Consider the following 23,984-nt stretch of genomic DNA (forward strand, 5'->3'; position numbering starts at 1 on the left):
TTGGCTCCAGGGGTAGGGTGGTAACTTTGAGCTGAAGAGCTCAGGGACAGTGCCCAGGCCCAGAGTTCAAGCCCCACTAACGACAAAAAAAAAAAATCTCAGGGACTTTTGTGCCGTCTGGCTTTGGACTGTGATCCTCGGATTTCAGCCTCCCGAGTAGCTAGGATTACAGGCATAAGCCACCAGTGCCTAGCTATTTTCACTCATTTCTCTTATTAGCAACGTTTCCTGGGGCTTGAACTCAGAGCCTAAGCACTGTTCCTGAACTTCTTTTGCTCAAGGCTAACACTCTAATGCTTGCGCCATAGCTCTACTTCTGGCTTTTTTGTAGTTTAGTGAGGGCTGGGAATATGGCTTAGTGGTAGTGTTTGCCTAGCATTCATGAAGCCCCCTGGGTTCAATTCCTCAGTACCACATAAACAGAAAAAGCCACAAGTGGCGCTGTTGCTGAAATGATAGAGTGCTAAAAAAGCTCAGGGGCTGAGTTCAAGCTCCAGGACAAGAGAGAAGAGAGAGAGAAGAAGAGAGAAAGAGAGAAGAAGAGAGAGAGAGAAGAAGAGAGAGAGAGAGAGAGAGAGAGAAGAAGAGAGAGAAGAAGAGAGAGAGAGAGAGAGAGAGAGAGAGAGAGAGAGAGAGAGGGGACTCATTTTTCCTGCCTAAGCTGGCTTTGAAATACGATTCTTAGATCTCAACCTGCTAAGTAGCTAGGATTATAGGTGTAAACCACTGGCACCTGGCTGATATTGTCTCTTATTGGTCTCTTATTTTTATGCTAAAGCTTAACTAATGCTTTTCGGCATAGATCTGGGCTTTACACATATGTAGGCAAGTGCTCTACCTCCCAGCCCCATTCCCCAGTGCCTATAAGCCTTTGACTTTGGAAAAAGATTCTTCAATTAGAAGAGATCTTATATTACCTCACTGGTACCTTTTTCTTTTTCCTCTGTTATGTCATCTTGAGCATTAGGTTTATTAGTTCACATACACCAGTTGAGCATGTTATATAAAACTCCACTCTCATTGTCCTCTTCTTTTCCTAATCTATTTTTCTCAATCTCACATGCTATCTCAGTCTACACATGTTGGGACAATCGGGGATTCCTCCCAGGTATCTTCTCCATGATCAGTGTTCTCTATAGAACTCAAATATTATGCCTCTGCTGATTTCCAGGGGTTTTTTTTTGTTGTTGTTTTTTGTTTTTTGCTAGTCCTGGGGACTGAACTCGGGGCCTGAGCAGTATTCTTGGGCTTTCCTCAAGGTTAGTGCTCTACTACTTGAGCCACAGCACCAGGTCTGGCTTTTTCTATATATGTGGTACCAAGGAATCAAATCCGGGTTTTTGTGCATGCTAGGCAAGCACTCTACCACTAGGCCAAACTCCTGGCCCCTGATTCCCAGGTTATGTCAAGCTCTTACCCTTTTTCAGAAATCTTTCTACCTTCTTGATACCTGCACTTAGGTTACATAATAGACATCTCAAATTTAACATCCTTACTCATGCTAGGGATTGAGCTGAGTGCTGTGTACACACTAAGTATGCCCTCTACTACTGAGCGACAATCCTAGCCTCTTTTATTTCTATTGTCATCCCCACTATAGTGAAAGCCCCAGCTATCGTAATGTCTCTTTTATACCTTTCTAATGATCTACTAATTATTTTTCTAAGTAATGTTTTTATTTATTTATTTATTTATTTATTGCCAGTCCTGGGCCTGAGCTCAGGGCCTGAGCACTGTCCTTGGACTTTCTCAAGGCTAGAGCTCTACCACTTGAGCCTCAGCACCACTTCTGGCTTTTTTCTATGTATGTGGTACCGAGGAATCGAACCTGGGTCTTCATGCATGCTAGGCAAGCACTTTAACCACTAGGCCAAACTCCCGGCCCTATTTATTTATATTATTATTTTTTTGCCTATTCTTGGGCATAAACTCAGAGCCTTGTGCATTCACTCAACCTCTAGCTTGTTTTTTGCTGTTTATTTTGGAGATGGGGTCTCTTGAGTCTTTTCTGCACAGACAGGCTTCTAATCTCAATTCTCAGACCTTAGCCTCTTGACTAGCTAGGATTATAGGTATGAGTCACTAACAGTGCTTAGAGCACCAATTGTGCTTTAAACTAGACTCCAGTGGGTCAGACCTATAATCCTAGTTACTCCAGAAGCTGACTTCAGGATGTGAAGTCAGCCTAGGCAGGAAAGTCTACGAGACACCATCACCAAACTAACCAGAAAACAATGGATTAGGGGCTTGGTTCAAGTAGGAAAGCACCAGCCAAACAAACTTGAGGTACTGAGTTTAAACCCCAAAATGGCAAGGGTAGGGGTTGGTTCCCAATGAACAAACAACTGCTTTAGCTGCTCTAAGATCTAAACTCTACAAAGAAGCTGAGTAGTTTTAACAAGTAACCACTTCCCATCATCCCATAAATTTGACTCTGAACTCTTCAGTCTAAGTTATAAAACCCTATTATAATTCATTCTTTGCCTATTTCTCCTCTCTGGGAAATAAATCACAGTGCTGCAGTAAATCATAATCAGAACATTCATATAGCTATCAAATTAACCTCATCTTTTTCTCAAGCAGAAAATCACCATACGTCTCTTTTGAGACAGTATCTGTGTATTATACTCAACTACATAGCTCAGAATGGGGTTTAAACTAGGACTCCCACTGCCTCTACCTTCCGACTACTAAAATTACAGTCATGTTCCACCACAGCTAATCTAACCTTTAGATTTTATTGATTTTTTTTTTTGTCAGTTGTGGTGCTTAAACTCAGGGCTTGATTGTCCCCAAGCTACTTTGTGCTCAAGGCTAGTGAGAGGCTCAAGTCTAATGCTTTATCACTTAAGCCACAGTGCCACTTCTAGGTTTTCAGTGATTAACTGGAGGTAAGAGTTTCGTGGGGAATTCTCTGTCCAGGCTGGCTTCAAACCAGAATCCTCAGATCTCGGCCTCCTATGATCATAGCACATGGCATGTTTAGATTTTAGATTGTGTTCCTAGAAATACAAACATGTTCTAAAACAAGAACATAATCCAAAAATAAGAACATATTCTTCAGCTTCTGAGATGCCCTAACTTCCCTGAGTACTTACCCTGTGGGCAGACACTCTTCCAGTCTCTTGTATTGGTAGCCAGAGTTAGGGTTGATTTGGCCCCCTGGGGTACAGGCTGTAGCCTGGATAGTTAGCTGATGACAGGCACACTTGGACCTATAGAAGATATGAAGATTTGACAGTTAAGAGTTTGGATTTTCTTTAGAGACTAGAGCTAATAAAAGGGGCCAAGTGCCCTAGTGGTAGAGTTCTTGCCTAGCATACACAAAGCTCTGGGTTCAACTCCTCAGTTCCACATACACAGAAAAAGCTAGAAGTGGTGCTGTGGCTCAAGTCATAGAGTGCTAGCTTTAAGAAAGCTCAAGGAAGTCGGGTATAGTGGCTTACACCTGTAATTCTAGCTACTCAGGAGGCTGAGATCTGAGGATCATGGTTCAAAGCCTAACTGGGCACTAAACTGGGCATAGAAAAAAGCTGGAAGTGGTCCTGTGGCTCAAGTGGCAGACCACTAGCCTTCAGGAAAAAAAAAAAAAAAAAAAAGCTCAAGGACAGTGCTCAGGCCCTGAGTTTAAGCCCCAGGCCTGGCCAAAAAATTTTTGAAAAGTCCTTGAGAGTCTTATCTCCAATTAACCACCAGAAAACCAGAAGTAGCACTGTGGCTCAAGGGGTAGGGCAGTAGCCTTGAGGTGAACAGCTCAGGGACAATGCCCGGCCCCAAACAACAAAAACAAACCAAAAAAACCACTAATAAAACAATGGGGACAAAATAGTATTTTTTTTTTCATTTTTTGTGTATAAATAAAAAAGGGAAAGAACTAGAGAATAAGACAGAATGAAACAAAGGTAGCACTGAAGACATGATGGGCAGAAGTTGAGGAAAACTGGGGGGGGGGGGGGTGATAGGGCCAAGAGTTTGGCCTCGTGGAAGAGTGCATGCCCAGCATGCACGAAGACCCAGGTTTGATTCCTTGGTTCCACATACATAGAAAAAGCTGGAAGTGGTGTTGTGGCTCAAGTGGTAGAGTTCTAACCTTGAGAAAGCCCAAGAACAGTGCTCAGGCAGAGTTCAAGCCCCAGGACTGGCCAAAAAAAAAAAAAAAAAAAATCATAGATTAACTTTAAGTGAGTCCCTAAAGCCATCCATTCCATTTAATCTCAAAAATGGAAGAAGAGTTTTGCAGAACTCAAGAATATTAAAAAAAAAAAGAAAAAAAGAAAAAAGTGGGGGATAGGAGCCAAGTAAAGAGAGGAGGATCAGAGAAACAACGTAAGAAACACGAGAAACACATACCCAGAGTTAGGTCATATCAGACTTTGGCCTCCCTACCTCATTAATTTCATGAAGGATTTATGGCAGGAGTTTCAGTTGAGAAAAGAGGTAAAGTGGGGCCGGGAGTTTGGCCTAGTGGTAGAGTTCCTGCCTAGCATGCCTAGCATGGGTTCGATTCCTCGGCACCACTTACATAGAAAAAAACTGGAAGTGGTGCTGAGGCTCAAGTGGTAGAGCTCTACCCTTGAGAAAGTCCAAGGACAGTGCTCAGGCCCTGAGCTCAAGCCCAGGACTGGCAAAAAAAAAAAAAAAAAAAAAAAGAGGTAAAGTGAGGTGGGGAAAGCAGTATAGATATATAAAGCAAAGGAAAAGATGAAAAGAAAAGCAATCACAATAAGGCTGGAGGCAAGGGCAGCAATACTCCCTCCCCCAACTCACTTGTCCCGGCACCCATCCTTGCAGTCACAGCCAACCAGAAATTCAGGGCCTGTGTTAATGAAAACACCTTTCCCTGGGATTCGCTCTTTGCTGTAGGCCACCTGTGGTGGGGGAGTTGTATCAATCTCATTAACACAGGACAGGGGAACATCTTCTTTGCCATAGGTGATATCCAAAATATAGTAAAACGGCTTATAGGGTTGAAACTTTCTGTCCACAAGAACATATGGATCCAAACAAAACATCTCCAAGAAAAGGAAATCACAGCTGGTTTCAAATAGGTAGCGTTCAATTTCCTGCATTGTCCTAAGGCAGAGGCCACAGGGTGTCTTATAGATAACATGAAAGCCCATCTTGCGGTTGACTCGACGTCGAGCTGTCATCCTCCGGAAGTCATATAATAGTGGAACTAAGAGAGGGTTCTTGCCTCGGTACTGCTCATTCCTCATAGGTCTGATTCGAGACAGACATGTATAGCTACAAACATGAGGTAAGTAGAAAAGCTTCTCCATAGGGGCACGGTAGGAGGGCTCTGCAGGGGCCCGCTCAAGCATGCCATGGAAGGCTGGTGGGGCTGGAGGCCCAGGAAGAGCTGGGGGTGCTGGAGCAGAGGGTGTTGAGACTACTGGTAATCTGCAAATAAAACACAAGTAATCACATCAGAAGGCAACAGGACCTCTGTTGTATAACTATCCTTCCAGCTAGTGAAGGTGAAGGCATTTGCCTAATCTTTCATACAGAAAAGATGTTTTCATTTCAATGTAGTCTCACTATGCAGCCATAGCTGACCTCAATTCACAACCCTCTTTTTCTTTGCCTCCCAAGTTCTGGGATTACCAATGTGTACCACCACACACAATTTAAGATTACATAAGAAAATCAGATTACCTTACCAAACCTAACCAATGAAAATTCTCACTTACTCATCACTGATTGGAGGCAACTGAGGAGCTAAGAGTGCTGGCATAGAGGTTGTTGAGCCCAAAGGTGATCTGCAAATAAAATCCAAGATATAACATCCCTATGTCAATAGTATCCTATTCCCTATAACACATTTACTTATGAATCATGAGAGTAGAGTCTAGTCTTCTGTTTTTTGGTCTTCTGTGTGTCCTATATATGTCCTTACTAACTCATAGGATTCAAAAAGGTAGATGGTGACATATCCTTTCTACTGAAGCAATGCTGGCACCCTGTTCAATGAAAAGTTTTGGAAGATCACTTTCTAGAAATACAGTATTTCTAAGCATCCAGTTTCTAATTCAGAAGTTTCTAAAGTTAAAACATTCCCTCCCCCCCCCCCCCCCGCCTTTTTTTGCCAGTCCTGGGTTTGAACTCAGGGCCTAGACACTGTCCTTGGGTTTTTCTCAAGGCTACTGTTCTACCACTTGAGCCATTGCACCACTTCCAACCTTTTTCTGTGCATGTGGTACTGAGGAATTGAACTCAGGGCTTCATGCATGCTAGGCAAGCACTCTACCACTATGCCATGCTCTCTGCCCTAAAACTTCCCAGTTAAGCTTACATTTCTATCATAACTTCAAAACAAAGCCCACTGGTGCCAAGGAGCTTTCCCTACGTGGTGATCAGTTAGGCCTACAAAGACAGAGACAGAGCCTGACATTTTTCTCACCTGTATGTCTGGTTAATCAGAGGTTTCCCACCAGAGGAGTTTTCATTGAGTGGAGGGGATGTAGGAGAGGAATGACCAGAGCCCACAGATCCTGGTCGACATGATGTGCTCTTTTTGGCTACCTGCTTCCGTGACTGAGCAAGCTGGCTTTCCAAGCTTCTAGGATATTTGAAAGGAAATTGTATAATTAAAACAACAACAACAAAAAATATGCAGAAAAAAGTGAAGAAGAAGCAATTAACAACACTCACTCATTGTCACCTGCTTGGGGGGACAGAGGTGGAACAGATGGAGCAGATGGAGCAGGTGGAACAGGTGGAGCAGGTGGAGCAGGTGGAGCAAGTGGAGCTATGGGTTGTGGAGGCTCCATTGGCTTGAATTGGGTTCCAGTACTAGTCAGATCCTGGGTGTATTGGACAACAGGACCTTTGCTCCTCACAGCACCTATATAAAAAAGAAACTTAAGTTGGGCACGGTGGCTCACACCTGTAATCCTAACTACGCAGGAGGCTGAGATCTGAGGATCATTGTTCAAAGCCAGCCCAGGCACTAAAGAACATGAGACTCTTATTTCCAACTAATCACAAAAAAAAAAAAAAAAAAAAGGCAGTGGGGCTGTGGCTCAAGGGGTAGGTAGGATGGTAGCCTTGAGCTGAAGAGCTCAGGGACAGTGCCCAAGCCCAGGAGTAGGGCAGTAGCCTTGAACTGAAGAGCTCAGGGACAGTGCCCAGACTGACAAGAGTTCAAGCCCCAAGACTGACAAAAAGAAAGGAAAGAAAGGGTGGGGGGGGACTTATCATTGAGAAAATGACATCATGCCAGTTGTATTCACTTATATATCTGATCCCCAACCTATAAAAGAAATAACAGGCATTCTGAGTGTTAAGACTATTAGTTTTCATTACTAACACAACTGAGTAAGAATACTAGCATACACTGGTTTTGAAAAGACTTACCTTCCTCAGATAATTTACTTCATTAATCAGATTATACTTTGGTGCTTTTTTAGTTTTTGTCAGTTGTCAGGCTTGACCACAGGGCTAGATTGCTGTCCCTGGGCTTTGTTTTTTTTTTTTTTTTTGCCAGTCCTGGTCCTTGAATTCAGGGCCTGAGCACTGTCTTTGGCTTTCTCAAGGCTAAAGCTCTACCACTTGAGCCACAGCACGATTTCTGGCTTTTTCTATGTATACGTGGTACTGAGGAATCAAACCCAGGTCTTCTGTGCATGCTGAGCAAACACTCTGCCACTAGGCCAAACTCCCAGCCCTCCTGAGCTCTTTTGCTCAAGACTAGTGCTCTACCACTGAGCCAAAGTGCCACTTCTGGTTTTCTGATGGTTAACTGAAAGTAACAGTCTCATGGACTTTCCTGCCCATGAATCACAATCCTCAGAGATCTCAGCCTCCTGAGTAGCTAGGATTACAGGCATAAGCCACCAATATTTGGCTTTGGTGCCTACTTTGAAAAATACATTCTTTGATAACTAATGCTGGTGAAAAAAATCAACCAGAAACTGTACTAGACACAATAAGAAACAACCAAAAAAGCAATCTAAGCTTGAAGAAACAAAGCAGACAATTTTCATGTGGGTAACAGAAAAAGTTGTCAGCTGGTCCATATTTTTCTAGTCCTGTTTAAAATGAATCACAGCCACAGAATGTGCAGGCAGAAACACAAGTCTATCGCCATATCATAGCCATTATATATAAACTCCCTTGCTGGTGTACCTTATTTCTTCCCTCCTCCAGGTACCTTTCAGGACATACCCATATTTGGACGTGTCCTGAGCTGTCCCCCTTGTTTTTTCTCCAGTGCAGAGGCTGAAGATGTTTTCATGCTGAACATTGGTTCTAGCCGTGTAGAGCCTCGGTAGATCCACTCACATCTTTTGTCATCCTGGGGGACAGGCAGACAAGAAGAATCAAAGGAAATGAGCTAGGGCTGGAGTCTATTGTGTCACTTGTGGAGAATATATGTACTAGCCTTGACTGAAAAAACTAAGGCATAGTACCCAGGCCCTAGTTCAAACCCCAGTAGTATACTCCATTCGTGGTAGCTCAACCTATAATCATAGCTACTCAGAGGGCTGAAAACTGGGAATTGCAGTTCAAAGTGTGCCCGAGCACTGGGCACTAAAAAACACTGGGCACTAAAGATTGAAACACTCTTATCTCCAATTAACAACTAGAACAATAGCAAGTGAGTCTGTGGATCTAGGGAAAGAGTCGTAGCCTTGAGCCGAAGGGCTAAGGGACTGCACCCAGGCCAAGTTCAAGCCCCATGACTGACAAAAAGAAAAAATGGGTAGGAGTGTCACGAGTTTGGACTAGTGGTAGAATGCTTGCCTAACAAGCATGAAGACATACATAGAAAAAACTGGAAGTGGTGCTGTGGCTCAAGTGGTAGGGCTCTAGCCTTGAGAAAACCCAAGACAGTGCTCAGGCCCTGAGTTCAAGCCCAGAACTGGCCAAAAAAAAAAAAAGAAGTGTAAGGAAGATCAAAACAAAGACTGTTATAACACTGGGGAAAAAAATTCTAAGGACAGTAGTGAGAAGGAAAATAAGGATGGGTATAAAAGAGCTAAAAGTTAAAGGAGCCTTGAAATGTCACCAGTACTCCAATTCTTTTCTTTTCATTTTTGTTGTAGGACTTGAACTCTCGGCCTGGGTATTGTCCCCGAGCTCTTCAGCTCAGGTTACCGCCCTACTCTTTGAGCCATAGTGCTACTTCCCATTTCTGGTGGTTAACTGGAGATAAAATTCTCAGATTTTTTTTTAGTGCCCAGGCTGGCTTTGAACCGTGATCCTCAGCTCTCAGCCTCCTAAGTAGCTAGGATAAGAAGCATGAGCTACTGCACCCTGCTTTCTCCAATTCTTTGATTCTTCTTCTTCATCCCACTATGTTTCTAAAACGTAACCCTGAAAAAAGAGAACTGGCTTCCTCTTTATAACTCCACATAATGTAAGAAATGAAAACCATGTGGTGGGGGACAGGAGTTTGGCCTAGTGGTAGAGTGCTTGCCTAGCATGCACATAGACCCGGGGTTCCATTCCTTGGTACATATACACAGAAAAAAGCTGCAAGTGGTGCTATGGCTCAACTGGTAGAGTGCTAGCTTTGAGAAAGCCCAAGGATAGTGCTCAGGCCCTGAGTTCAAGGTCCAGGACGGGCAAAAACAAAAACAAACAACAACAACAACAACAAAAAACAAAGATAAAAAAACCATGCAGTGACTTGAGGTGTAGGCTGAGTGGTCAAGTGCTTACCTAGCAAGTATAATGCCATAAGTTTGAGCTCAAATACTAAAAAGATAAAAAATAAAAACACCCCAAAACCTAAGCTTAGTGTCATAGTTAAATCAGAAAGGTTCGATTCCTTGGCACCACATACATAGAAAAAAGCCAAAAGTAGTGCTGAGGCTCAAATGGTAGAGCTCTAACCTTGAGAAAGACCAAGGACAGTGTTCAAGCCCTGAGCTTAAGCCCAGGACTGGCCAAAAGAAAAAAAGTGTTTACACATAGGGCTCAGGATGTATATTAGTGGTAGAGTGCTTTCCTAACATATATGAAAAACCCTGGGTTTGATTCCTCAATACCAGGTAAATAAAAAGCTGGAAGTGGTAAAGCAATAGCCTTGAGCACAGAGAGGTTGCTGGTTTCTTTCTTTCTTTTTTTTGTGGGTCACTGGGCTTGAACTTGGCCTGGGTGCTGTCCCTGAGCTCTTCAGCTCAAGGCTACCACCCTACCTTTGAGCCAAGGCCACTTCCCATTTTCTAGAGGTTAATTGGAGATGAGTCTCAGGTCTTGGGAACAGGAGTTTGGCCTAGTGGTAGAGTGCTTGCCCAGCGTGCACAAGACCCAGGTTCGATTTCTCGGTACCATATACACAGAAAAAAGCTAAGAAGTGGTGCTGTGGCTCAAGTGGTAAAGCTCTAGTCTTGAGGAAAAAAACCCAAGGATAGTGCTCATGCCCTGAGCCCAAGCCAAGGACTGGCAAAAAAAAAGTCTCAGGTCCTTTTTTGCTCAGTTGGCTTTAAACCTTGATCCTCAGATCTCAGCCTCCTGAGTAGCTAGGATTACAGGCGTGAGCCATCACACCTAGCTTCAAAATAAAATTTAACCAAAATAAAAACAAAGAAAGAAGAAAGCTATATTATAAGCAGCTGTGAAATCATCCTGATTATGCCTCTTATGCCCCTCAAATGTACCAAATCCCTGCCTTAACCTTCCCAAAATTCTATGGAGGAACAGTACCAGGAAGAGGATCTTGACTAGGCTGCCATCTACTTCCTCAACTCGGGACTTCCACCATGTGCCTTCCCATTCAGTCTTGATAAGCTGGCCGCTCTTGAGCAACACCATGGGACGGTTGGGGTAGGCAGTGATATATTCCTCTATGAAGTCTCTGCAGGAAATGTCTTCTATATCCTCCCAAGTCTTTTTCACTGTCCCAAGGAAGAGATAAAGCTGAGAGAGGGCAGGTAGGACATGTCTTGATAGAGGATAATGGTTGGCAAGGAGGTAGTGCAAATGTTTGTATTTTTCAAATTGAAAAAAAAAAAATCATAACACCAAGGAAAACAAAACCCAAACTAAGTATAGAACATAATGCATAAAGGCACATACAAATTAGGTAAATACTCAAGTAGAAAATATGCAAATATAAATGATACTCATTTCACATAAATGCAAATTTTTTTTTTGGGGGGGGGTGGGGCTTGAATTAGGCCTAAGCGTGGTCCCTGAGCTGAAGGGTAGGCTATCACCCTACCCTTGAGCCAAGCCCCACTTCTCATTTTCTAGAGGTTACTTGGAAATAAGTCTCAGGTCCTTTTGTGCCCGGGCTGGCTTTGAACCTTGATTCTCAGATCTCAGCCTCCTGAGAAGCTAGGATTATAGGCGGGAGCCACCACACACAGCAGCAAATTTTGTGACATGTAAGTGTGGCTAAATTGGGGCTTTTGACTTTTTCAGTCCTGGCTACTGTACTACCACTTGAGCTATGCCTCCAGCTGTTTTTGTTGTTGTTGTTATTGTTTGTTTTTGTGCTAGTCCAGGGGTTTGAATTCAGAGCCTAGGAGCTGTCCCTAAGCTTATTTTACTTAAAAACCAGCACTCTACTACTTGAGTCACAGCATCACTTCTGGCTTTTTTTGTGTTATGTGGCTCTAAGGAATCAAACCCAGGCCTTGGTGCATGCTTGGCAAGCATTCTACCACTAGGCTATACTCCTGGCCCCTCTTCATGGCTTTTGTGGTGGTTAATTGAGGTAAGAATCTCACTGACTTTCCTGCCCAATCTGGCTTTGAACCTCAATCCTCAGATCTCAGCCTCTTGAATGGCTAGGCTAATAGGCATGAGTCACTTGGTACCTAGCTTAAAATTACATACATACATACATACATGCATGCATGCATGCATACATACATGTATATATTTTAAATCATTATATTTTATGACTTGTCATATGGACACAGAGGTACTACTAATTTTTCTGCAATTTCATACAATTACTGGGGATAGGAATGTGGCTTAGTGGTAGAGTACTTGTCTACCCTTCATGAAGCCCTGGGTTTGATTCCTCAGTACCACATAAACAGAAAAAGTGACACTGTGGCTCGAATGAGAGTACTGGCCTTGAACACAGAGAAATTCAGGGATAGAATCCAGGCCCTGAGTTCAAGCCCCAAAACTGGCCAAAAAAAAAAAGAATGAAAGAAAGAAAATTTAAAAAATACCATTGCTGCTAGGCATGATGGGGGTCATTTGTGACCCCAGTTAATTGGAGGGTATGGATATATGATTTGAGGCCAGCCTAGAGGAAGCAAAACCAAAAACCTAGTGGTACTCTATATCAAAAAACAAGCTGGATGTGGTGGCACTTGCCTGTAATCAACTACTCTCTAGGTGGATATAGCAGGATCTTGGTCCAAGACTGATCTAGGCAAAGTGCAAGACCTTATCTAAAAACTAAAAAGTAAACTAAGAGCTAGAGACATGGTTCAAGTAGTAGTGTACTTGCCTACCAAGTGCAAGACAAGGCCCTGAATTCAAATACCATTACTGCCACATTAAAAAAAAAAAAAAAAAAAAATACAGAGCCAGCGCAGTGGCTCACACCTATAATCCTACTCAGGAGGCTGAAATCTGAGGATCAAGGTTCAAAGCCAGCCAGGGCACAAAAGGACCTGAGACTCGTTTCTTGTTTTGTTTTGTTTGTTTGTTTGCCAGTCCTGGGCTTGAGCTCAGGGTCTGAGCACTGTTCTTGGACTTTCTCAAGGCTAGAGCTCTACCACTTGAGCCTCAGCACCACTTCCAGCTTTTTTCGATGCATATGGTGCTGAGGAATCGAAACTGGGAGAGCACTAAGCCTTGAGAAAAATGTGTTCCAGGGGCCGGGAATTTGGCCTAGTGGTAGAGTGCTTGCCTAGCATGCACGAAGACCCAGGTTCAATTCCTCGGTACCACATACATAGAAAAAAGCCAGAAGTGGTGCTGAGGTTCAAGTGGTAGAGCTCTAGCCTTGAGAAAGTGCAAGGACAGTGCTCAGGCTCTGAGCTCAAGACCAGGATGGGCCAAAAAAAAAAAAAAAAAAAAAAAAATGCTCAGGGTAAGCACTCAGGCCCTGAGTTCAAGCTTCAAAACTGACACCAAAAAAAAAAAAAAAAGAAAAATGTGTTCCAAGGACAGTGTCCAGGCCTTGAGTTCAAGTCCCAGAACTGTCAAAGAAATAAATAAATAAAATAAAAATAAGGAAGAGCAATCTACCTAGGTCAGTCATGATCTAGATTTTCACTCTTTGGTTTCAAAGAGCTACATACAGAGTTAGCCAATAAAATTATTTCCTCCTATATTTCCCAAAGGACACTAAGACACGTCAGGACTAGAAGATCAAAAACATTATGGCTTTTCAACTAAACATCTCAAGAAGAAATTCAAGGCAGAGAAAGAAAGTGATAAATCTAAGGAAAGAACGGAAGGACACATACATGGCCGGCAAATGGGATACAGTTCTGACTGTGTGACGTAGGAAGCATAGCCATCATCGAAGAAAATGAGGAACCTATAAGAAAGAATGATTACTTTAAAAAAAAAAAAGTTGGGGTATACTTATATAACCCACAGAGACTATTTTATCTTAACTCCATTTCTCTGGATCACCATAAAACATACTCCAGAGAAAACAATCCAGTTTTATCTGCAGCCCCAAAATTAAAAATTTTTAAGCTGGGCATCAGTGGCTTATGCTTATGGTCTTAGCTAATTAAGAGGCTGAGATCTGAAAATGGCAATTTGAATCCAGCCCAGAAAGACTCTTTATTTCTAATTAAACACCAAAAAAGCTGGAAGTGATCTAAGGATAGCAATTCAAAGCCAAACCAAGGCTGGTATTTTGGCATAATGGTAGAATGCTTGCCTAGCATTCATGAAGACCCGGGTTCCATTCCTAGGTACCACATACAAAGATAAAAGCTGGAAGTGGTGCTGTGGCTCATGTGGTAGAGCTCTAGCCTTGAGAAAAAGTCCAATGACAGTGCTCAGGCCCTGAGCTTAAGCCCAGGACTAGCAAAAAAAAAAAAAAAAAAAAAAAAAAAAAGCTGCAAGTTGTAAAATGCTGGCCTTGAGCAAAAAATCTCAGGAACAGCTCCCAGGCCCTGAGTTCAATCCCCAGGACTGGCACCAGAATAGACAAAAAAATAAACAATTTTCCTTCCGTACCCAATATAGCCTTTAAAAAGTCATTTATTTTTTCTTCTCTATTTCATTCTTTTGGTGCCAACTTGTCTCCATTTCGTTTTTTCCTTCTATGTGAATTCTCTATTCTTCTAATCATTAATCAATCTCACTTACTCTAGTTTTCCATTAAGATTTCTCCTTAAGAAAAAGAAGATAATGAAATTGCCCTCATGACTTGTGAGGCAAGAAGGAAACCTTTGCTGCTTATGCAGGATCCTGGCCACTGAGGATTAAGAGCACAAAAGCTAATTGTAAAATCTCAACTAAGGCATGAACAGGGAAGGCTTTGTGTTTCTGGACTTTTCAATCAGGTAGGTACCTGAGCTTGTTTTTGACGTTTGGTGTCTCAGCTACAATGCCAGCATAAAGCCAGACCTGATTCCCATCTTTGTACTTGGCTACCACACGACTGCCCACATAGAGCTTGTCAGCAGGAGGGTGGTAATCATAGGCAATATGGTTCCCGGACAGCAGACTCTTTCCTTTGTTGTCAAATTTCACCTTGTATTTCTTCCCTGGCCCTAAGAAAAAAGAAAGACAAATAAAAATTTTAAAAGGTTCCATGTTAAGTCCTGACTTCTATATAAAATGAAAGACTAGGGAAAAGAAACAATCAGTAAAGGAGACTAACATGTCACTTTTTGTTAGTCCTTCCTCTAGCTTGAACATACCAACTGTCTGGATAGCAATAAGGGTGCCTTTGTGCCATGTCTTAGTTCTCTTCTTGCCCAAAATCCTCATACTGACAATCAAGTCACCATCTTTGCTCAGTTCTCCAGACATGGGACTCAAAGTTCCTATGGAAAGAAGCAAAATTGTTATAAAAAGTGACACCACAAATAGGTAGTATGATATCAAATAAAATGAGGTAACCTGTGACCCATAGTCATTTTTGTTGAACTCTTGATAAAGAAACTTAAGATACAGTCTTGAGCCAGGCGCAGTGGCTCATGCCTGTAATCCTAGCTACTCAGGAGGCTGAGATCTGAAGATCATGGTTTAAAGCCAGCCCAGGCACTAAAGTCAGTGAGACCCTTATCTCCAATTCAATTAACCACTAGCAAACCAGAAGTGGTGATAAGGCTCAAGGGATAAGGCGATAGCCTTGAGCTGAAGAGCCTAGGGACAGTGTGCAGGCCCTGAGTTCAAGCCCCATAACTGACAAAAAAAAAGAAACAGTCTTGACAAAGAAACATAGATACAAATAATTATTTGTGCCAATAGGGAAAACATGAAAGTCAGCACTACTGTAGTTGAGCTTTAATAATTACTAATGACAATGAATATAAAATATCACAATTAGCAGACAAAAAGACATACAGAGAGCTGAGCGTGGTGGTTCACACCTGTAATTCCAACTACTCAGGAGGCTGAGATCTGAGGATCAAGGTTCAAAGCCAGCTCAGCACAAAAGGACTTGAGACTCCTATCTCCAATTAACCACTAGAAAATAGGAAGTGGGACTTGGCTCAAGGGTAGGGCCTTGGCTTAAGGGTAGGACAGCAGTCTTGAGCTGAAGAGCTCAGGGACAATGCCTAGGCACAGGGGTGGGGTGGTAGCCTTGAGCTAAAGAGCTCAGGGACAGCGCCCAGGCCCCATGACCCCCCCAAAAAAAAGACACAGACAAGAAAGGAAACAAATGTAGACATAGACCCAATAGTAGTAAAAGAAACAGGGCCAAGAGTTTGGCCTAGTGCTAGAGTGCTTGCCTAGCATGCACAAAGACCTGAGTTCGATTCCTTGGTACCATATACATAGAAAAAAGTTGGAAGTGGGCCGGGAGTTTGGCCTAGTGGTTAAAGTGCTTGCCTAGCATGCATGAAGACCCGGGTTCGATTCCTCGGTACCACATACATAGAAAAAAGCCAGAAGTGGTGCTGATGCTCAAGTGGTAGAGCTCTAGCCTTGAGAAAGTCCAAGAACAGTGCTCAGGCCCTGAGCTCAAGCCCAGGACTGGCAAAAAAAAAAAAAAAAAAAAAAAGAAAAAAGTTGGAAGTGATACTGTGGCTCAAGTGGTAGAGCTCTAGCCTTGAGAAAGCCCACGGACAGTGCCCAGGCCCTGAGTTTAAGCCATGGGATTGGCAAAAAAGAAAGAAGGAAAGAAGGAAGGAAGGAAGGGAGGAAGGAAGGAAGGAAGGAAGGAAAAAAAGAAAGAAGGAAGGAAGGAAGGAAGGAAAGGAGGGAAAGAAAAGAAACTGATACACATAGAAAGGAATTTATCTTGAAATCTCTGTGAGAATTTAACGTCCCATCTATACATACACACTCCTGGACCCTGACCTTTATGCAGATCTTGAGAACAACTCTTCTTGTTGACAGCATCCATGAACTTTTGAACATCTTGAGCTGATTTTCTTAAGGCAGCCATAGCTTCACGAAGCTATAGGAAGGAACAGGGATAAAGGACACAAATTTTAATAGGAAATAACTTGAGAAAGCTAGAGGCAACAATTCAGTGGCAGAGTACTTGCTTTAACTAGTAGCAAAAACCAGGAATTGGAAATATGGCAGCCTTAAGCAAAATAGCTAAGCAAGAACTCAAAGACTGAGTTCCAAGTCATAGTACTGGCATGAGTGTGTGCACATGCACGCATACATGCACATACAAAAACTTGAGAATAAGAAATACTCTTAAAAAATCAAATCAAATCAATATTTGGAACATAGTTATTACTGTAATAAAGTACTCAATGCATACAGCACTTGCTAACTTCTTTTTCCTTTTTTTGGGGGGGGGCAGGTAGGTCAGTCATGGGGCTCGAACTAAGGCCTTTGGAGCTGTTCCTGAGCTCTTTTTGCTCAATGCTAACAATCTACCACTTTGAACTACAGTGCCACTTCCAGGTTTTGAATGGTTAATTAGGGATAAGAATCTCATGGACTTTTCTGCCCACACTGGCTTTGAATCTTGCTCCTCAGATCTCAAGTCTCCTGAATAGCTAGGATTATAGGCATAAGCCACCAGTGCCTGGCTTTCTTCCATTTTGTAATGCCTACTAGAGAATTGTCAACTGTAGGGTTCATCACAGTGAATAATACACTGGTGGCTAATTTGCAGGGTTTGTTTTTGTTTTTGCCAGTCTTGGGGCTTGAACTCAGCACCTTGGCACTGTCCCTAAGGTTATTTTACTCAAGGCTAGAGCTCTACCACTTGAGCCACAGCATTACTTCTGAATAGTTTATTGGAGATAAACTGTCTGGGCTGGCTTTGACCTGTGGTCCTCTGATCTCAGCCTCCTGAGTAGCTAGGATTACAGGAGTGAACCACCAGTGTCCAGGGCTAATTTCTTAACCTTCCTTATCCATCCCAACTCACCTTCTGGTCTTTGGGAGTTCTACTCCCAGCATCACCTATGGAAGAGAAGAATTCTAATGAGCTTAAGAGACTTACATACAAAATTTCAGAATTCAATAGTGACTTAAAAAGTATAGTAACGAGGGGCCGGGAGTTTGGCCTAGTGGTTAAAGTGCTTGCCTAGCATGCATGAAAACCCAGGTTCGATTCCTCGGTACCACATACGTAGAAAAAATCCGGAAGTGGTGCTGAGGCTCAAGTGGTAGAGCTCTAGCCTTGAGAAAGTCCAAGGACAGTGCTCAGGCCCTGAGCTCAAGCCCGGGACTGGCAAAAAAAAAAAAAAAAAAAGAAAAGTATAGTAACGAAAGTATTAATGGTAACAGCTGAAAACAAATTAAATTAAAATATACACTACTCAGATGACTGAGATCTGAGCTTCATAGTGTGAAGACAGCCTGGGCAGCAAAGTCTATGAGACTCTTATTTCCCAATTAATTACCAAAAACATCTAGAGATGGAGCTTGACTCTGGTGGTATAGAGTTTGCTTGAGCAGGAAAAGCTCAAGGATAGAGTTCAGGCCATGAATTCAAAATCCAGGACCAGCATTAAAAGAAAAAAAAAAAAATCAAAAAAACAAGGAAGTGGAACTATTGCTCAAGTGGTAGAATGCTTAGCCTTGAGCAAAGAAACTCGGGGATAGTGACCAGGACTTGAGTTCAAGCCCCATGACTGGCACAGGAAGAAAACAAAAACAAAACAAAAATCTCCAACAACATAAACATATAAAAGTATTCAAAAGTGATTACCTGTGAAAAAGTACTGGTTCAAGTAGTGGTTTATGGGATTTAGTGTTTTGGCCACGTATTTGAATTTTTGTAGCAGTGTGTGTGTATTTTTTTTAAAATCGGTTATGCGGCTTGAACTCAGGCTAGCACTCTGGTGGTTAACTGGAGATAAGAGTCTCACAGACTTTTATGCCCAAGCTGGCTTTGAACCATAATCCTCAGATCTGTCTCCTGAGTAGCTAGGATTACAGCATGAGCCACTGCACCAGTGAGAGTATTTTTATTGACCCCCCCAAAAAAACTTTTGCCCAATCCTGGCAAGTAGAAATCTATTGTCTATCCCTATGAACTTGCTTATTATAAATATATATATAAATATATATATATATATATATATATATATATTTTTTTTTTTTTTTTTTTTTTGGTCAGTCCTGGTCTTAAGCTCAGGGCCTAAGCACTGTCCTTGGATTTTTCTCAAGGCTAGAGTTCTACCACTTGTGCCTCAGCACCACTTCCAGCTTTTCCTAAGTATGTGGCACCAAGGAATCGAACCCAGGTCTTCGTGCATGCTAGGCAAGCACTCTACCACTAGGCCAAACTCCCGGTCCCTATAAATATTTTATATAAAGTAAAATGATATACTATGTAGTCCACACAAGGTTCATTTATATTGAACATATCAGTACTTTCTTGCGAATGTGTGTGTGTGTACCAGAGTGGGGCTTGAACTCAGGGCCCTTACAATTTTCTCCATTCAAGTTTACAGCTCTACCACTTGAGGCACAGTTTCATTTCCAGCTTTTTGGTGGTTAACTGGAGATAACAATCTCATGAACTTTTCCTGATCCTCAGATCTCAACTTTCTATCTAGGATTACAAGTGTGAGCCACTGGTACTGGATCTTCATTGTTTTTTTCCCAGTCATAGTGGATATTTAGGTTCTTTATAGATATTATGAATACTGCTGAAATGAACATGTACATACATATGATAATGGATATATACATATACACTTACATATGTAAGTACCTATATGTATGATATGTACATATACATATGAAATTTAACCCAAGGCTTCTTTAATGAGCTATGCTTCACACTTTTTGCTTTTTTTTTTGTTGGTTGTAGCGCTTGAATTCAGGGCCTGGGCATTGTCCTTGAGTTTTTTATGCTCAATGCTAGCATACTACCACTTTGAGCCACAGCACCACTTTGTTTTCTGGGGTTAATTAGAGTCTCACGGACAGGCTGGGAGTTTGGTCTAGTGGTAGTGTTTGCCTAGCATGCATGGAAGCCCTCGGTTCCACTCCTTGGTATCATATACAAAGAAAAAGCCAGAAGTGGTGCTGTGGCTCAAGTGGTAAAACTACTGTTTTGAGACAGCCCCAGGACTAGCAAAATAAAAAAAAGTATCAGGGATTTTCTGCCTGGGCTGACTTTGAACTGTAATCCTCCTGAATAGCTAGGATTATAGGTGTAAGCCAACAGCACCAGGCTTGATCTTTTTGCTTTTGTTTTCTGTTTTTGTGGCAGTACTGGGCTTGAACTCAGAACCTATGCTCTCACTTCACTTTTTAGCTCAAGGCTGGCACTCTACCACTTAAGCCACACCTCCATTTATGTCTTTTTACTGGATAATTGGAGATAAGTCTCATAAACTTTGCTGCTTCAGCTGGTTTCTAACTGTAATCTTGAGATCTTAGCCTCCTATATAGCTAGGATTATAAGTATGGTCCACCATGTTCTGGCCTGTTTTCTCCTTTTTTCTACCTGTTCATCTTCAGTATTTGAACCTCAATCTTGAGACTTTCTTATCCAAAGCTTCATTTCTTACCTGAATCAATACTGAGGACATCATCATCTTCATCAGGAATCTCAATTATTTCTGTGGGCTGAGAAGATTCATCCTCAGAGCTACTGTCACGGTACTGGAGTCCCAGCTTAGAGTAAAAGTCCTTCACTAAAGACTCACAATTAGTCACTGCCCTGAGAGTAGAACACATTTTGAAAAGGTCAAATTCAGCAGAAGGTACAGAAGTATAGGAATTTGAACATACATATACATATACATACACATACACACACACACATATATTTATGTATAGCTATCCTTAAGTTAAATTGATACTATGCTTTTCATTTTTAGCTGAGTGTGTATGTGTGTGTGTCTATCTGTCTGTCTGTCTGTCATTCATGGGATTTGAACTCTGAGCCTGGGAACTGTCCCTAAACTCTTCAGCTCAAGGCTACCACTCTATCCTTTGAGCCACAATGCCACTTTTGGTTTTCTGGAGGTTAGAGATAAGAGTCTTGTGGACTTTGGTGCCCAAGCTGGCTTTGAACCACAATCCTCAGCACTCAGCCTCCTGAGTACTAGGATTATACGCGTGAGCCACTATACCCAGCTTAGCTCATTATTTACTTGATTACTATTTGATGTTCAGGACTTGACCAGGTGGTGGCTCATGCCTACAATCCTAGCTACTCAAAAATTTGAGATCTAAGGATTTCAGATTGAAGCAGAAAAAATCTGGATGCTTATTTCTCATTATTTAGCAAAAATGAAGCTGGAAGTAAAGCTATAGCTCAAATGGTAGAGCACAAGCCTTGAGGGAAAAAGCTAAGGGACAGAGTCCAGAGTCTTGCATTAAAGTACCAGTAACATCAACAATAAAAAGACTGTATTTATTATTGATCATAATTTAGTTTCAGAAAGGTAAAAAAAAAATGTATTTCTAGGGTTGGGAGCATGGCCTAGTGGCAGCATGCTCACCCACTATGCAAGAAGCCCTGGGTTCGATTCCCCAGCACGACATACACACAAAAAGCTGGAAATGGTGCTGTGGTACAAGTGGCAGAGCACTAGCCTTGAGCAAAAAGTGGCCAAGGACAGTGCCCAGGTTCTGAGTTCAAGCCTTAGGACTGGCAAAAATTAAATAAAAAATGTATCTATGTACAATATATGCATATACTTATACATGTATACATATATACATGTATATTACATACATAATACACACACATAATTGTGAGGTCAAATTTTGGACTTTAAGCTCTAAGGAAGAATAAAATTCCACATAACTACTTTGTGGAGTATAAAGTGGTACATGCCATGAATAATTATACCCTAAAAATATTTTCTCTACTACTCAGAAGTCCTTACCTTGATGCATCATCAAAGAGCTGGTCAACATGAGCCACTTCAGTTTCTTTCTGTATTACCCAGGTCTCCAACTCTGCTAACTGTTTCTTGCGTTGCTGTACACAGTCCATCTTTTCAAGTTCTTCATCAATGAACTGCCTAAGTTCCTCCATAGAGATACCCAGTTCCTGAACCACTGCCTGCTGCAGCTCTGCAATCTCTTCAGATTCCATTGCTGCGGTTGCTGCACCCAAACCAATGCACCCAGGGAGGGAGGACATGGTTTTATCCTGTGTGCAACAAGACACTCAAATTATTTCAGAAAGGGCTGAATATATGGCTCAGTGAAAGTAGGCTTGACTAAAAAGCAGAAGGTCCTGAGTTCAACCCCACAACAAATAAGTAAAAAGAAATAAAATTGCCTTGCAACCATATTATAGTCACAATTAAGAAAAACTCACACTTGCCTGACACAGGTAACTCACGCTTGTTGTAATCCTCGCTAGCTATTCAGAGGCTGAGATCTGAGGATCTCGGTTCAAAATCAGCACAAGCTAGAAAGTCTGAGCCTCTGATTTCCAATTAATCACCTAACATGATGTGACTCAAGTGGTAGAGTGCCAGCCTTCATTGAATAGGCCAAGGGAAGGCTGTGAGTTTGGCCTAGTGGTAGAGTGCTTGCCTAACATGCATAAAGACCTGGGTTCAATTCTTTGGTACCACATACATAGAAGAAAGCTGGATTCATGGTGCTGAAGCTCAAGTGGTAGAGCTCTAGCTTTGAGAAAGTCCAAGGACACAGTGCTCAGGCCCTGAGCTCAAGCCCAGGACTAGCAAAAAAAAAAAAAAAAAAGAACAAAAGAAAAGGCAAAGGGAAAACATGAAGCCCGGAGTTCAAACCCCAGTATTGGTGAGAGAGAGGAAGAAGGAGAGACATTGCTATTCAAATTGCCCTCTCTCCTTCAGAGAGAATATGATACTGAGATTTTTATGGCCTTCTCACATTCTAATAGACTATAAGGACTAAATACAATCTCACAAGGTTGAGAACGCTGGTTATACAATGGAGCTACTGAAAGTTTTAGGAAACTGAAGAAGGCCAACTAACAAATGAAGCTGTTTTGGTGACCTAATGGTGTCCCTGAGTAATAAAATCTTGTTTCTAGTTTGTATCCACTTTGAACAGCCATATGCACCTAGGGATCGCTAGTTCAGTGGTTTTTGTTGCTTGTTTTAGTGCTTTGATATGTGTGAATTTACTTTTTATAAGTCTACCGTGCTGGAGTGTACAGACTCCATTACAAGGCATGCATAGCATTCATGAGGCCCTAAAACGATCTGAAATGGTCGTTCATAGTTAAACACACAAAGACTGGCAGTAAAAGGTTTCTCCAAAGACAAAGGAGGCAAGCAATAGGTAAATAAAATGTAGATAACTAACTCCCAACAATTAAAAAAGCAGGGGAAGGCAAGGAGTTTGGCCTGGTGGTACAGTACTTGCCTAGCATGAACGAAGACCTGGGTACAATTCTTCGGTATCACATACATAGAAAAAAAACCCAAAAAACTGGAAGTGGTGCTGAGGCTCAAGTGGTAGAGCTCTAGCCTTGAGAAAGTCCAAGGACAGTGCTCAGGCCCTGAGCTCAAGCCCAGGACTGGCAAAAAAAAATAAATAAATAAAAGAAAAAGAAAAGAAAAAAAAAAAAAAGCCGGGCATCAGTGCCTCCGTCCAGTAATCTAGCTACTCTGGAAAAAGATCTAAGGATCGAGCCTGGAGGCCAGTCCGGGCAGAAAAACTCCTGTCTCCAACATACTAACCAAAAAAAACCCAGAGAAGTAGAGTTGATTCAAGTGGTAGAGTTTTAGCCCTGAGCGAAAAAGCTCAGGGACAGTACGAGGCCTGGAGTTCAAACCTCCCCGGGACCTGCACCTCCCCACAAAAAGTGGTTTTCTTTTTCCGTCAAACGGCTGAAGGAACACCACGTGTCCGAGACCCCAACTCCGAGGACGAGCGCTCACTTTCGCCCGGCCCGCACGCTGCCCCCTTCGGGGGTGCGGCCCCGCTCTCCCAGGCCCCGCGCCAGCGTGGGCCCCGCCCCCGCTCCCAATCGCCTTTCCAGAATATTTCCACATCCGCGCCGACCTCCGCCCACAAACAAGACGCCTCGGAAGGGCTTTGGGCTTTTAAATACCTCAGCCAGAAGTACTCACCTCTCCTCCCGGCTTCCAGCTACGAACGGTTTTTTGTTTGTTTGTTTTTTGTTTTTTTCTTCTCACCAGACCCCGGACTCCTGTTCAGGGGTCGACCTCTAAAGCTAAAACAAAACCCGACGAAAAAGGGAGCAGGGGGAGGGGAAGCAACGTGAGGGAGGGAAAAAGAACCAAAGGAGATGGCCGGAAGCAAGCATTCAGCGCTCTTTTCCGGTCACTTCGACGGTGGCCTAATAGGGTCAAATCCAAGCTAATCGGCGCCCCCCGGAGGCTGCTCCAACTGAGGCGGCTGATTACGCATGCGTCAAAGCAGGGCCTTCCACTGCGCTCAAGGTTGGAGGAAAAGTGGGCGTGGCTGTGACGAAGCTCCGCCCATGCCTGGACACAATATTTATTGTGTGAATTCTTTAT

At 42.5% G+C, this 23,984-nt stretch overlaps 1 protein-coding gene across 2 annotated transcripts in view; it reads right to left on the minus strand.

The window, feature by feature from the left end:
- Setdb1 (SET domain bifurcated histone lysine methyltransferase 1) overlaps positions 1-23,781 on the minus strand; it is a 38,265-nt gene extending 14,484 nt beyond the window's left edge. The window contains exons 1-15 of one of the 2 annotated variants that reach the window (XM_090341061.1): positions 23,574-23,781; positions 21,384-21,652; positions 20,055-20,206; positions 17,453-17,487; positions 16,417-16,516; positions 14,808-14,933; positions 14,456-14,657; positions 13,389-13,462; positions 10,654-10,844; positions 8,167-8,296; positions 6,652-6,844; positions 6,401-6,556; positions 5,691-5,759; positions 4,768-5,400; positions 3,099-3,215 (exon numbers count right to left, since the gene is read on the minus strand). In XM_090341061.1, the coding sequence (XP_090197187.1) occupies positions 3,099-3,215; positions 4,768-5,400; positions 5,691-5,759; positions 6,401-6,556; positions 6,652-6,844; positions 8,167-8,296; positions 10,654-10,844; positions 13,389-13,462; positions 14,456-14,657; positions 14,808-14,933; positions 16,417-16,516; positions 17,453-17,487; positions 20,055-20,206; positions 21,384-21,643 (2,438 nt within the window). In that variant the 5' untranslated portion in view covers positions 21,644-21,652; positions 23,574-23,781. Of the gene's footprint in view, positions 1-3,098; positions 3,216-4,767; positions 5,401-5,690; positions 5,760-6,400; positions 6,560-6,651; positions 6,845-8,166; positions 8,297-10,653; positions 10,845-13,388; positions 13,463-14,455; positions 14,658-14,807; positions 14,934-16,416; positions 16,517-17,452; positions 17,488-20,054; positions 20,207-21,383; positions 21,653-23,573 lie in introns of both variants that reach the window. The other variant, XM_090341060.1, reaches the window with a different exon arrangement.
- Between the last annotated feature and the right edge of the window lie 203 nt (positions 23,782-23,984).

The sequence above is a fragment of the Megascapheus bottae genome, chromosome 10, assembly GCF_031878675.1.
Source record: "Megascapheus bottae isolate mThoBot1 chromosome 10, mThoBot2.hap1, whole genome shotgun sequence".
Classification (NCBI taxonomy): Eukaryota; Metazoa; Chordata; class Mammalia; order Rodentia; family Geomyidae; genus Megascapheus; species Megascapheus bottae.